The sequence below is a fragment of the Ictalurus punctatus genome, chromosome 3 (genome assembly GCF_001660625.3).
Source record: "Ictalurus punctatus breed USDA103 chromosome 3, Coco_2.0, whole genome shotgun sequence".
Classification (NCBI taxonomy): domain Eukaryota; kingdom Metazoa; phylum Chordata; class Actinopteri; order Siluriformes; family Ictaluridae; genus Ictalurus; species Ictalurus punctatus.
The window spans coordinates 19,495,939-19,511,540 of NC_030418.2; the positions used below are offsets into that span (position 1 = coordinate 19,495,939).

At 40.8% G+C, this 15,602-nt stretch overlaps 1 protein-coding gene across 2 annotated transcripts in view; it reads left to right on the forward strand.

Annotated features, from left to right (window-relative positions):
* rassf4a (Ras association domain family member 4a) overlaps positions 1–8,597 on the forward strand; it is a 41,083-nt gene extending 32,486 nt beyond the window's left edge. For both annotated transcript variants that reach the window (XM_017464660.3, XM_017464659.3), the window contains exons 4-11: positions 351–499; positions 1,463–1,539; positions 1,929–2,095; positions 3,274–3,375; positions 3,511–3,562; positions 3,648–3,769; positions 7,911–8,008; positions 8,218–8,597. In XM_017464660.3, coding sequence (XP_017320149.1) covers positions 351–499; positions 1,463–1,539; positions 1,929–2,095; positions 3,274–3,375; positions 3,511–3,562; positions 3,648–3,769; positions 7,911–8,008; positions 8,218–8,287 — 837 coding nt within the window. In that variant the 3' untranslated portion in view covers positions 8,288–8,597. The remainder of the gene's footprint in view (positions 1–350; positions 500–1,462; positions 1,540–1,928; positions 2,096–3,273; positions 3,376–3,510; positions 3,563–3,647; positions 3,770–7,910; positions 8,009–8,217) is intronic.
* The last annotated feature ends 7,005 nt before the right edge of the window (positions 8,598–15,602 follow it).

Sequence of the window (15,602 nt, forward strand, 5' to 3'; positions counted from 1 at the left end):
TTTAATTATTGGGGGTACTTTCTGATATATGAATCTAGGCTGGAGTTCAGAATATCGTCCATATGCATTTCATGTTTTACAAAAACAAAAGAATGTGGACGTGACTTAATACAGCGCTGTGTCATGATTCAGTATCACACTCCAAGAAATTATCTAAGGTAGATTGTCTGAAGCGGATACCTCCCAATGTGACTTTCCACTGCTCGAGAGTCTCAGAACAGGAGTGTTGGGCCCCTGACTGCCTTCTAGCACGTAGACTTGAAACAGAGCTGGGCTGAACATGAGCCAACAGGATTTCCTCTGTCCAATAGAAGAATTAACGATTATTATTATTTCTTGTGTCACTGCAGGAAGGGGGCGAGTTGATTATGGAGGGTTTACTCAACATCTCCTGGGGTCTGAGGAGGCCAATCAGACTGCAGATGCAGGATGACCACGAGCGCTTCCATTTTGCCAATGCAGGATTCTGGAAGCCAGAGAGCCCAGGGAGAGACCATGGGTGGGTGGGACTGAGCTACACCCACTTTTTAGCTTTTGCCTTCATTAAAGTAAAATCTGAATCTTTTATTCCTTTCATCGTCTCAGTGCATTTGTCATTTAATACACATGAAATTGCTGAGCAAGCACAGGTTGAGTGCAGTCATAATCCCCTGTGACACTCCCTCCTCGTTCTCACGTGTAACACCCTCTTACACAAGGGAATATTAAAGTTCCATAAGCATAAGTCTAACACTCTAGTGACTTTGTCACACTGTGTGGTTGCTGGAAGTGCTGCATCAAGACATGCACCAATCAGCCATAACATTAAAACCACCTAATATTGTGTAGGTCCCCCTTGTGCTGCCATAACAGCTCTGAGCTATCAAGGCACGGACTCCAAAAGACCTCTTAACATGTGCTGTGGTATCTGGTACCCAAGATGTTAGCAGCAGATCCTTTAATTCCTGCAAGTTGTGAGGTGGGGTCTTCATGGATCGGTTTATTTGTCCAACACATCCCACAGATGCTCGATCGGATTGAGATCTGGGGAATTTGGAGACCAAGTCAACACCTTGAACTCTTTGTCATCTTCCTCAAACCGTTCCTGAACAATTTATGCAGTGTAGCAGGGCGCATTATCCTGCTGAAAGAGACCTCTGCCATTAGGGAACACTGTTGGCATGAAGGGGTGTACTTGTACTAACATCCACATGAATGCCAGGACCCAAGGTTTCCCAGCAGAATACAAATACCTTATAGGATACAAATGGGAGAATTTGTATCTGTATACAGTACATCGTCTTTAGTAACTGCCTGGTCAGTGTTGCAGTGGTTTAAATTAGGCTACTTATTTGTTTATGTTTTGGGATTAGAACCAACTAAATGTGTTAGAAAATGTCACAGGCACATTAATTAAACAGAGTTATGTTTTATAATTAAAGTGCACTAAATCTTCTGTGCTATACATTCTCTGTGCTGACAGGAATGAAAACCAACAGAGTCCCATTCAGTTTTCATTTGAGTCCAACAACAATGAAGTTACTGTACCAGCAAAAAACAGTAAGTTCAAAAATACTCTCTAGCTTTTTGTTTTCTCTGCTTACCAATGACGGACAGATCAAACTACGACAAAACCTTTTCTATTTGTGCACTGGCAGTGATGGTGTATTGTTTATATTTCTGTATTGTTTATTTTTAGCCATGTTGTTTTTGTAGATCGCTTATCCATGACGGAGCATTTCCGCTATGTACACGGAATTCGGAATACACCGAATACACTAGCCACTGTTCCTCCAGGTGTTCATGGAGCGAGCGTAGTTTAGCATTTTGCTGGAATTTTCACAAGTGTGTTTAATTTGTGATGGTGAATTTGTACACAAAAACATTTTTCAAAGCGTGAAAGTGCTATAATAAGAATGTGTTCATTGGGTTTGTCCTGTCTTCTGTAGGTTTTGATGGTCTTAGCTCAGAAGAGGAAACTCCTCAACTTCCAAGAACCAGAAGTGATGCCAGCTTCATGAACGTCCAAAGAAGGTCCAAACAGCGATCCTCAGGAGACTTACAAAGGGTTAAAAGGCATCGCTTCTCCATCAATGGGCACTTTTACAACCACAAGGTGACATGTTATCTTAAGAAACATTTATAATTTCAATATCCCATATTGCAGAGTTTGCATGTTCTCCCCGTGCTGCGGGGGTTTCCTCCGGGTACTCCGGTTTCCTTCCCCAGTCCAACGACATGCATAGTAGGTTGATTGGCATGTCTAAAGTGTCCGTAGTGTATGAATGGTTGTGTGAATGTGTATGTGAGTGTGCCCTGCGATAGTCTGGCACCCTGTCCAGGGTGTACCCTGCCTTGTGCCTGATGCTCCCTGGGATAGGCCCCAGGTTCCCCATGACCCTGAAAAGGAGTAAGCGGTAGAAGATGGATGGATGGATATCCCATATTGGTAATCTGCTTAAATGTTACTTCTAACAGAGAAGAAACTCGCATAATGGATCTCTAAAGGAACATCAGCAAAAATGAACACAGCACAATAGTGTTTGTCAGGAACTATCACACCCTGTGGCTGGTAAAGGGCCCTTAAGCTGTCACTAATGACTGTAGCAGCATGTGTAAAGGGAAGTGTTGGTGGTGGTGTGAGTCCTGTGGGTCAGAGAGCTGTGATAGATGGATGCAGGTGTTGAGAGGGAGTATTTTCCTGTGCAGGCGTTCCTCTGGCAGCAACATGCGTTTCACAAAGGCCTGTCACCTGCTTTTCTCATCAGCACTCTTCAAGGTTAGGGATCAGCCTGGTCATGAAGGTCTTTCTGCAGATGTGGAGAAACTGGAAAGGAAGTTGTGTGTTTAAACGATTCGTCTTCGGGGCGGATGATGATGGTGGATTGGTATGCTGCCCTCAAGAGTGTAAAAGTAAACTAATGAACAGGAAATAAAAGAATCACACATGAATACAATATATGTGTACGTTGGCAATTTTTATGAGCTACATGACAAGACATGAAATAAAAAAGTAGGGCAACATGCTGTAAGTCGCTGTATTTTCTTGTGCTGATGAACAGTTTGTTTTGGATTGCAAAATAGAGAAGTGATATAAGTTTGCTCTCTGTGTAGGATAATGATGGAGATCTCATGGACAGGATTAGATCAGCATTTAGGAGTGAATGCAACACTGCTGCTTTACCTTGTGTGTCTTTTTTAAATAGTGATTGAATAAAAAAAAAAAAAAGATATTATTCATTGTAGGTTCTTTATGTGGCAATAGCTACAGTAATTAACTGTTTGCATTTTCAGACATCGATCTTCACCCCAGCTTATGGGTCAGTAACTAATGTTCGTGTGAGCAGTTCAATGACAACACAACAAGTGCTCAGTCTGCTACTAAATAAATTTCGGGTATGTCATTTTGTAATATTTTGACAGGACTTTGAGAATATTACCTGAGTGACCCCTCTCATATGGGAAACCCTTAATAATACTTCATGTCTTCAACCCTGAAGCTATACACTTTATCATACTGTGTTTCTACAGGTGGAAAATAAAGCGGACGAATTTGCACTTTATATCGTCCATGAATCAGGAGGTCATTTTTTATCTCTTTGACTTTTAATTACTGCCAGTCTGGTGTGTATTTCTGTATAATATTTGTAATATTTTTTACCATTCAGAAAGGACGAAGATTAAAGACACTGAATATCCCTTGGTGTTGCGTGTGCTGCATGGCCCATGTGAAAAAATTGCCAAACTATTTATTATGGAAAAGGATCTGGGTGAAGAGGTTACTTATGATGTGAGTCTTTCTGCCGGTATCATTAAACACGTGTATTCAGTCTAGTGGTCACGATGATGCGTATACATGTGTGGCGGTCTGAGAAAAAGCATCTGATGTTGTTGGAGCTGAAATCTTGAAAACCAAATCATCCAAAATGATAAGTGTACGTGATGTTTCTGCCAGTAATGTACTTTGACATGCCTACATGAATAAACACTCACAGGCCACTTTATTGGGAACACCTGTATGTCTGCACATTTATGCAGTTATCCAATCAGCCAATCATGTGGAATCAAAACAATGCATAAAATCATGCAGATACAGGTAAAGAGCTTCAGTTAATGTTCATATGAAACATCAGAATAAGGAGAAAAATGTGATCTGTGAGTTTGATCGTGGCATGGATGTTTGGCTGGTTTTAGTTTACTTGGAGTGGTGCAACAAACAAAAAGCATCCTGTGAGCAGAATGTCTGCATGCGGTCTCCCTCTCCCGCCCTCTCACACTCTCCCTCTCCCGCCCTCTCACACTCTCCCTCTCCCACCTTCTCCCACTCTCGCTCTCTCCCTCTCCTGCAACTCTCACACTCTCGCGGTCTCCCCCTCCTGCCCTCTCACTCTCTCCCTCTCCTGCCCTTTCACTCTCTCCCTCTCCCGCCCTCTCACACTCTCGCTCTCTCCTTCTCACTCTCTCCCTCTCCCGCCCACTCACTCTCTCCCTCTTGCGCCTTCCCTCACACACACACACACACTCTCCCTCACACACACAAGTGCTTGCTCTCTCACGGTCACCCTCTGGCAGTCTGAGAACTAGGGATAATAAAGCAGTGTGACAATAAATCACATGCCATAAGTCAGGTTGCTTTTGTCAGAACAACAGCCCCTGAACCCATACAGCTGCTATCAAAATTATTCAACCCCCATTGCAAATCAGGTTTATTGTCAAAATTTACAGACTTTCAGCTAAATCGTACCGACAATAAAAAAAGATGCCGTCTCGGCGGATGTGTGTAGTGCAGCAGGTGGTGGCATTCAGAACGAGTCGTGGCACTATGGTTGCATCATCAAGATGCGACAAACCACATGAATTGTTTAAACATGCATACCAATTTGTTTCCAAGAGAGTATAAAAACCCTGTCTGCTTGTCACAGGTGCTCAGGCTAATGGTCAATCCCAGTACTGAATAATATTGGAGAACACTGAGTATTGTGAGAATTATTACACCATTTATATCACATTACTCAACAGAGTTGTACAGATGATTCACAATACTTCTGTTTCTTTCTGATGTCTGTATAATTACCATTTGAATCTGAGGACAGTGTGTGTGTGTGTGTGTGTGTGTGTGTGTGTGTGTGTGTGTGTGTGTGTGCGCGCGCACGCAATCACACCATTCACACCATTCACATCCTGCCTCATTAATCCTGTCTGAGCCGCTTCAGTGGGTTGTTTTTTTTTACTGCAGGAGCTGGACAACCTGTCCACTGAATACACTGTAACACCTCTACATGTACATGCAGCATGCACATGTGCACATGCACACACACCACACAAAACCAGAAAAACATTCAGCCATTTACTCCAACAAGCAGCAAACATTGAATAAACAGAAGCCAAAGCAACAAAGTCGTGAGGTTAAGATGCTACAGTGATTGATGCCTCCTCCTCTCGCCCTTTCTCGCTCTGTTTCTGCCGAGTGGAATATTTACACAAAAATTAGGCTTTCACTTCGCACTGAACCTGTTGCTTAGTTACTTACTTATAAAGAATTTCACACATGGCAAAAAGTCACATGAAGATTGGAAGGACAGAGCGGTAAGAGTGTACCAGGGCAACACAAATCGAATAATTAAGCAACTGTTTTATTGTGGTGGCTGCTCTTTAATAAAAGCTGAAACGACATTAAAATTGTGACACAGAAAATCCTGAGGTCAATTTAAAGCAATAAAAGAAAATCAGATTCGTTTCGGTAGATTATTTATGATGTCAGTATGGATGTAGCAAAAATAAATTTCAAGAAACAGCTATTTTCATTATATTTTTGACAGGCCAGCTGGTGCAACATCAATCCTATACAATGTTAAGGTTTTGATGAGAGCTGAGCAATGTCTGGGCATCTTGAACTATTCTGGCCATTTTCCTCTGACCTCTCTTATCAACAAGTTGTTTCCACCCACAGAACTGTCGCTCACTCAATCGGGTTTTTTTTTCTCTACCATGCAATGTAAACTATAGAGACTGTTGTGTGTGTAAATCCCAGGAGATAAGCAGTTTCTGAAAAACTCAAACCAGCCCATCTCGTACCAACAACCATGCCACGTTCAAAGTCATAGAAATCACATCTTTTCTTCATTCTGATGTTTGATGAGAACGTTAACTGAAGCTCTTGACCTGTATCTGCATGTTTGCATTACGCTGCTGTCACATGATTGGCTGATTGCATAACTGCATGAATTCTTTCGACATCTCAAAGACGTGTTTAACAAACTATCAGAGAGCAGTAAAAGTAGAGAAGTTTTTCTCTAAAGTAATTGCTGATAATCCACCATCGACCAAAAGTATTGTTTAATACAATCGACTCTGTTTTAAGCCCTAGGAGAGATGCTTTTTTTTGGATGTTACCCAAGAGACCTGTGATGAATTTGTAAACGTTTTTACTCACAAAAGTGAACAGATCAAAGGTGCTGTTTACTCACCATTTGACCAAGCATTCATACCTTCTCCATCTAGCTCTCTGACTCAATTTCAACCAGTTTCATCAGCACAGTTGGCAGATGTTGTCTCAAAGATGAAGTGTTCCAATTATAAGCTGGATATTCTTCTTCCACATCTTTTCAAATACATTTTTATAACTGTTCGCTCCAGTGTGGCATATATAATTAATAGCTTCTTAGCAAATGGAGTTGTTCCAAGCAATGTTTTAAACATGCAACTCTACATCCCTCGTTCAAAAAAAAAAAAAAATACTCTCTTGGATCTGACAACACACAGTAATTATAGACCACTAGATCACTAAATTTCCTTTTTATGTCCAAGATTCTGGAGAGAGTTGTCTATTCACAGCTCTGTTCCTATAAAAATGCAGTCAACATTCTTGATACATTTTAGTCGGGCTTTAGACCTTTGCACAGCACCGTATCTGCGTTGTTGAAGGTCACTATTAACATTTTGCTCTCAGTGAATTCTGGCTCACATGTTGTTTTAGTTTTATTAGATCTCAGTGTGCATTCAACACTATCGACCATAACATTCTTATCAATTGTCTCGAGTGTTTGGTTTGCATCCAGGGAATGGCCCTTCAGTGGTTTGCCTGAAAGACGGGACATTCTCTGTTAACTTAGGGCAATTGGCATTGGCTTCCTGTGAAATTCAGGGTGGATTTTAAAATTCTGCTCTATGTCTATAAAACACGCTCTAGTCTTGCACCCAAATATCAGTGATCTTAATCATTACTCCCACACAAGAGCTTTCAGATCGTCTGATCAGCTTCTTTTGAGAAATCAAAGATCGTGCCCTTTCTGTGGTCCTAAACTCTGGACCTCTGTGAGGTCAAGGAATTTTCTTTCAACTTCTGTTGTTTTAAATGTACTCTATAAATAAAGATTGACGACTTGAATGTGCAAATATACTGTATGTTCCTAATAAAGTGGACAGTGAGTGTAGTTTACCAAAACGATGATTGCCTTTGCTTTCTGCCATTGAGAAAGGAGCCAGTTTAGTAAATGTATTTAGTCTGCCTAAAGATGCCAAGTGCAATTTCCTTACATAGTGAATGTCAGGCTTTGATCAAGTTGATTGATGTTTACATTTAATATAGCCAAATTGACATAAACCTAATCGGTTCTATTTGTGATTAGACGTTGGCTGTCCAGTTGTCTGCACATCATCGTGAGATGCATGCATGCATGCATGCATGCAATAAAAAAAAAAAAAAAAAAAAGCATATTTCAGATCAGGAAAACCTATAGATTTCCAAACTATGTTTAGTAGAAAATGTCCAAATTTGACCATGTGAAGGGTTTTCCCAGACTTCCACACTTATAGTAAATAGATAAAGGTTCTGTCTAAACTCAAAATTAAACTACAGGATACCACAAGTCTTTCTTGAAGTTTAGGATGTTAATACCACAATAGACGAGTGTTGTTGTTTTTCTCCCCAGGTTGCACAGTACATAAAGTTTGAGATGCCTGTGTTGGATAGCTTTGTCACAAAACTGAGGGAAGAAGAGGAGAGAGAGATTTCAAAACTGACAGAAAAGTATGTCATAGCATACATATGATATCATTCTTATTACTGTTCTTATTCTACAAATGACATCTACTGCAAATGCAATATCCTTTACTGTGTTTGTTTCTACTCTATGCTACAATAATGAGTTTAATGCTAGATAAAGTAATTATTTTCACAAGGACAATAAAGCCTGAAAGCTTCACTAACTCTAACATTATTTACATTCTCTTTTATAGGTATGGTGTACTGAAATCAGTGATACAACAACAGCTAAAGGATATTTCTGAAAGTGCAGACTGTGTGTGAAGATATAGATTTCTTACTTGTTTTTGACTGAGGACATACTAGATGCAATATGATTTATACTTAGGAGTTTGGAAGTACCAGTAACTGATTTCACATAGAATACTCAGGAGTGACACACAATGACAGATGCTACTGTTAAAATACTTTATAAAGCACTTAAATATTTTTAAATGCTGAGGGTTGTTTTTTTATTTTTATTTTTAAAGTTAGTGACACTTCTTAAACTACATATCATAACTAAACACTGAATGTATTTAGTTGAACACAATACACTTTTTAAGAATGTATAATAAAACATTTTTTTTTTTTTTTACAGATGTTCAGTCTATCTATTTCCATGTGGTTCGTGGTATTTCTAGTAAAATGCATTAATTGTAAGGTATGTTTCAGATATATTTGATTCCACAAACCTGCAAAAGGAGGCACTCCAGACATACATAAGTGCAAAGAGCAGCAGAAAATCAAAAAGCACAACAACCAGACCAAAAGCTCAAACGCAAATTCAGAAACACATCAGTGTCACTTGAGAAACATTGGCCCGTACTGACATCACATGCTCACTACTGCTTTTCAGTCCGTTATCTAGTTAGCCTCGTGAACACTATGTTATTATAGGGATTAGTAATGCATTCTTGTGAATAACCTGGCCTCCTTTTTCAGTGCTCACACGCTCATAATGCTGAGAAAAGTTGACTGCATATGTAAATAACATTATATGAATGCCCTTGATGATAGTTTTTTTTTTTTAAGGAATTAATAAAAACATGAGTAGATTCATTTAAACTCATGTTTCCTGCACTCTCAGTGTAAACATCCTCTATTTTTGAAGGTCTTCTCTATTTTTGAAGATTGACGTACACTGTAACCAATCAGCAGCGAGCATGTGACGTTCAACAAGGACCTGCCCTTTCTATTTCTACTTAAAGTTGCTATGTTTTCTAATTTTCTGCTGTAATTTTGCTTTGTTCATGTGTTTTGAATTTTCAGGTCCACCATAGAAACAAAATAGATCATCCATCAGGCCTACAATGAATTTGGTTTCCAGTTTTCAAATCACTACTACAGATAAATATTATATCTTTTCTTTGCTCTGCTCCCAAACCTCACTTTTATATACATGTTGTTATTATACTACATGATCTCATTATCTCAATTCATTGTAAGGGTTGCTTTCCTTGAGAAGAAAAAAGTAATTTGCTGTTTCCTGCATCCTCACAATGAGTCCTGCAGAGTTACTCATTGTTCTGTGAGTGAGCTATGGAGTGTAGCAGTTCCCACGAGCTATTCCAGGAGCTGTTTTGATGAGAATATGACAAGTAATCAGTGTCTGCTGATAGGAGTGCCAGTCTTACACGGTGGCATCATGGGAAACAATGTAGAGCCAATTTCTCACGTTGGTGATTTGGGCCTTCTCATCACACACAACTAGAACGAGTAATAGCCCTTGTTGCGAAACAGCTCTCCCATTTTCAAAACCACCTAGGTTTTGAATGGGAATATGAGTGCAGTCAATTGCTCGTGTAACTCCTGGAAAACCAACTCTTCTATAAAATCCAGTAGATGTTTCTCCTGTTGGGCCAAATCTTATAAACTGATTTTTCAAGGCTGCAATTGCCCCCGATACTCTTCCAACAATTCTGCTTACTGTTGATTTATTTACTGCAAAGAGGTTTCCACCCACCATTTGGAAACAACCAGTAGCGTAAAAGCGCAAGGCTATTAAAAGCTGGAGCATGGGTGGTATGGCTGCATTTCGGTCACTGCCATGTCTAATTGCGGGTTCAATTTTTTGATCTGATGTAATGACAGTTTCCTTGCTGAATCTGTTTGAAAATTCAGGACCATCATAAAACTCAACAGGTTTGAGACGGTCCGTTATTTTTTTGCAATGAACTTTCATTTTCTCCAATCCACCAAATAGGTGCTGCCATTTTGACATTTCGAACCTTAAATTTAATCTCTAACTGAAATTTAAATCTGAGTTTAAAGTGGTGGAGTAACAAGATTATAGTTAATCCAGGTTTATTGTGAAATGAAATCCAGGATTAAAGTAATGATTTAAATGTAAGCTTGCTTATATTTAAACAAAGTTTAAAGTTTGGTGCAACAGAATTATTAGATAAACCTTGATTTAATCTAAATTTAAGATTAATCCTTATTGGTGCAACCCAGCCAGTTAGTATGTTATGATTCATTATTAGAGTGTTGTTGGTTTTTTTACATAGCATGTTTACTGGAGTGGCACACGTTTTTTTTTTTTTTTTTTTTTTTTTTTTTTTTTTTTGGGGGGGGGGGGGGGGGGGGGTGTTCAGGGCCCCCTTATTATTAATATTTTGCTGTATAATAAAAAAAATAGTGGCAGTAAATGCAACCGCAAACATGAACAGACACACATGTATCTATTCAACAGTCTGAATAGGCAAACCAAAACAGTGTAGGCTAGGCTTAAGTATTGTGTCCAGCAATCTTTCAAATCACACACGTAGTACATACAAACGGTCAGTATCGTGGGTTTATTGTTTACAAAAACAATACATTCCATTTTGGGTCAAAATAGTTCACACACACAAAAAAAAAAAACACAAGGCGTTCAGCAACGATTAGGCCTACGTTAGAGCAAAACACAACAGTGCAGTATTACCAACTACAAACAAACAGATAACTTAAAAATCCACTGACCGCTCCAACCTGTTATGTTATCCAACCTAAACAATCAGACAGTCTGATTAAGAAAAATGAGCAACTGAATGAAATCATTAAGCACGTTCAAATGGGGGAAAGTTTTTCAAATGAGAACAATGCATTACTGAACCAGGTTATAGGCAACACAACAAACACCATTTAGGCTATTTAAAGCTTCATCTTCCTCGCCTTTTCTTTGGCAAATCTGGCGACTACCTTGTTCTTGATAATGTCAATTTCCCTTTCAATGCAGAGCAGTGATAAATTTAACCACTGCAACTGACCCATGCTTGACCGCAAGTAACTTTTGGTGAGTTTCAGACGGCTATAAGTCCTTTCTGCCAATTACTGTTCTAAAGGGAAATGACGCATATGTAAACAAATTGCAACACACTATTATTTTAGGCCTCCTATTCTAATAATCCATCTAACTGGGTGCATGGTGGCTTAGTGGTTAGCATGTTCGCCTCACACCTCCAGGGTTGGGGGTTCGAATTCCCGCTGCTACCCCAGTAGGGAGTTTGCATGTTCTCCCCATGCTGCAGGGCTTTCCTCCAGGTACTCCGGTCCAAAGACATGCATTGTTGGCTGCCCAGTCCAAAGACATGCATTGTTGGCTGATTGGCATGTCGAAAGTGTCTGTAGTGTATGAAAGGGTGTGTGAATATGTGTGTGATTGTGCAATGGCCAGACACCCTGCCCGGACTGGACATGTCCCCTGGGGTAGGCTTCAGGTTCCCTGTGACCTTGAAGGACAAGCAGTGTAGAAAATGGATGGATGTGTACTAATTCTTTTATTGCCTGCTCTGTTTTATACCACCCAAATAATTGGTGTTTTTGTGGATTAATGAAACACAGTACAGAGAAAATTTACATGTGAAATTAGGTATATCCTGGACCCTGTATTTATTCAAAACATTCATTTAAAATCAATGGCCATGATAGGTCTACAATAAATGTATTGCCATTTCCACTCCCTCTCTGTTACATTATCACTTAAGCTGTAGTGTAGTTTAGTTATATAGAAATAAAGTGCAACAATTCTGCCATCTAGTGGTTCATGCCGCATTTTTATTCTTATCACATAAAATAAAAAATTATACACACAAATCAGCCATAACATTAAAACTACACTGACAGGTGAAGTGAATAACTGATTAGCTTGTTACAGTGGCACCTGCCAAGGGGTGGGATATATCAGGCAGCAAGCGAACAATCAGTTCTCAAAGTTGATGTGTTGGAAGCAGGAAAAATGGGCAAGCATAACTATCTGAGAGACTTTGACAAGGGCCAAATTGTGATGGCTAGATGACTGGGTCAGAGCATCTCCAAAACAGCAGGTCTTATGTGGTGTTCCCGGTATGCAGTGGTTAGTACCTATCATTGACGCATGTGGGGAGCGGAGGCTAGCCCATCTGGTCCGATCCCACAGAAGAACTGCGGTAGCACAAATTGCTGAAAAAGTTCATGCTGGCTATGATAGAAGGGTTTCAGAACACAGTGCGTCATAGTTTGCTGTTTATGGGGATGTGTAGCCGCAGACCGATTAGAGTGCCTAAGCTGACCCCTAGAATGTTTTTATACACACACACACACACACACACACACACACACACACACACACACACACACACACACACACACACACACACATATATATATATATATATATATATATATATATATATATATATATATATATATATATATATATATATATATACAGTATCTCACAGAAGTGAGTACACCCCTCACATTTTTGTAAATATTTGATTATATCTTTTCATGTGACAACACTGAAGAAATGACACTTTGCTACAATGTAAAGTAGTGAGTGTATAGCTTGTATAACAGTGTAAATTTGCTGTCTCCTCAAAATAACTCAACACACAGCCATTAATGTCTAAACCGCTGGCAACAAAAGTGAGTACACCCCTAAGTGAAAATGTCCAAATTGGGCCCAAAGTGTCAATATTTTCTGTGGCCACCATTATTTTCCAGCACTGCCTTAACCCTCTTGGGCATGGAATTCACCAGAGCTTCACAGGTTGCCACTGGAGTCCTCTTCCACTCTTCCATGACGACATCACGAAGCTGGTGGATGTTAGAGACATTGTGCTCCTCCACCTTCCGTTTAAGGATGCCCCACAGATGCTCAATATGGTTTATGTCTGGAGACATGCTTGGCCAGTCCATCACCTTCACCCTCAGCTTCTTTAGCAAGGCAGTGGTCATCTTGGAGGTGTGTTTGGGGTCGTTATCATGCTGAAATACTGCATACTGATCATGCTCTGCTCCAGTATGTCACAGTGCATGTTGGCATTAATGGTTCCCTCACTGAACTATAGCGCCCCAGTGCCGACAGCACTCATGCAGCCCCAGACCATGACGCTCCCACCACCATGCTTGACTGTAGGCAAGACACACTTGTCTTTGTACTCCTCCCCGGTTGCCGTTACACACGCTTGACACCATCTGAACCAAATAAGTTTATCTTGGTCTCATCAGACCACAGGACATTTCCAAGTTCCAGTAATCCATGTCCTTAGTCTGCTTGTCTTCAGCAAACTGTGGGCTTTCTTGTGCATCATCTTTAGAAGAGGCTTCCTTCTGTTACGACAGCCATGCAGACCAATTTGATGCAGTGTGCCGCATATGGTTTGAGCACTGACAGGCTGACCCCACACCCCTTCAACCTCTGCAGCAATGCTAGCAGCACTCATACGTCTATTTCCCAAAGACAATCTCTGGATATGACACTGAGCACGTGCACTCAACTTATTTGGTCGACCATGGCGAGGCCTGTTCTGAGTGGAACCTGTCCTGTTAAACCGCTGTATGGTCTTGGCCACCGTGCTGCAGCTCAGTGTCAGGGTCTTTGCAATCTTCTTATAGCCTAGGCCATCTTTATGTAGAGCAACAATTCTTTTTTTCAGATCATCAGAGAGTTCTTTGCCATGAGGTGCCATGTTGAACTTCCAGTGACCAGTACGAGGGAGTGTGAGAGGATGACACCAAATTTAACACACCTGCTCCCCATTCACACCTGAGACCTTGTAGCACTAACAAGTCACATGACACCGGGGAGGGAAAATGGCTAATTGGGCCCAATTTGGACATTTTCACTTAGGGGTGTACAGTGAGGGAAAAAAGTATTTGATCCCCTGCTGATATTGTACGTTTGCCCACTGACAAAGAAATGATCAGTCTATAATTTTAATGGTAGATTTATTTGAACAGTGAGAGACAGAATAACAACAAGAAAATGCAGAAAAACGCATGTCAAAAATGTTATAAATTGATTTGCATTTTAATGAGGGAAATAAGTATTTGACCCCACTGCAAAACATGACTTAGTACTTAAATAAGGCAAACCCTTGTTGGCAATCACAGAGGTCAGACGTTTCTTGTAGTTGGCCACCAGGTTTGCACACATCTCAGGAGGGATTTTGTCCCACTCCTCTTTGCAGATCTTCTCCAAGCCATTAAGGTTTCGAGGCTGACGTTTGGCAACTCGAACCTTCAGCTCCCTCCACAGATTTTCTATGGGATTAAGGTCTGGAGACTGGCTAGGCCACTCCAGGACCTTAATGTGCTTCTTCTTGAGCCACTCCTTTGTTGCCTTGGCCGTGTGTTTTGGGTCATTGTCATGCTGGAATACCCATCCACGACCCATTTTCAATGCCCTGGCTGAGGGAAGGAGGTTCTCACCCAAGATTTGACGGTACATGGCCCCGTCCATCGTCCCTTTGATGCGGTGAAGTTGTCCTGTCCCCTTAGCAGAAAAACACCATCAAAGCATAATGTTTCCACCTCCATGTTTGACAGTGGGGATGGTGTTCTTGGGGTCATAGGCAGCATTCCTCCTCCTCCAAACACGGCGAGTTGAGTTGATGCCAAAGAGCTCCATTTTGGTCTCATCTGACCACAACACTTTCACCCAGTTGTCCTCTGAATCATTCAGATGTTCATTGGCAAACTTCAGACGGGCATGTATATGTGCTTTCTTGAGCAGGGGGACCTTGCGGGCGCTGCAGGATTTCAGTCCTTCACGGCATAGTGTGTTACCAATTGTTTTCTTGGTGACTATGGTCCCAGCTGCCTTGAGATCATTGACAAGATCCTCCCGTGTAGTTCTGGGCTGATTCCTCACTGTTCTCATGATCATTGCAACTCCACGAGGTGAGATCTTGCATGGAGCCCCAGGCCGAGGGAGATTGACAGTTCTTTTGTGTTTCTTCCATTTGCGAATAATCGCACCAACTGTTGTCACCTTCTCACCAAGCTGCTTGGCAATGGTCTTGTAGCCCATTCCAGACTTGTGTAGGTCTACAATCTTGTCCCTGACATCCTTGGAGAGCTCTTTGGTCTTGGCCATGGTGGAGACTTTGGAATCTGATTGATTTAGATTTGCTTCTGTGGACAGGTGTCTTTTATACAGGTAACAAGCTGAGATTAGGAGCACTCCCTTTAAGAGTGTGCTCCTAATCTCAGCTCGTTACCTGTATAAAAGACACCTGGGAGCCAGAAATCTTTCTGATTGAGAGGGGGGTCAAATACTTATTTCCCTCATTAAAATGCAAATCAATTTATAACATTTTTGACATGCGTTTTTCTGGATTTTCTTGTTGTT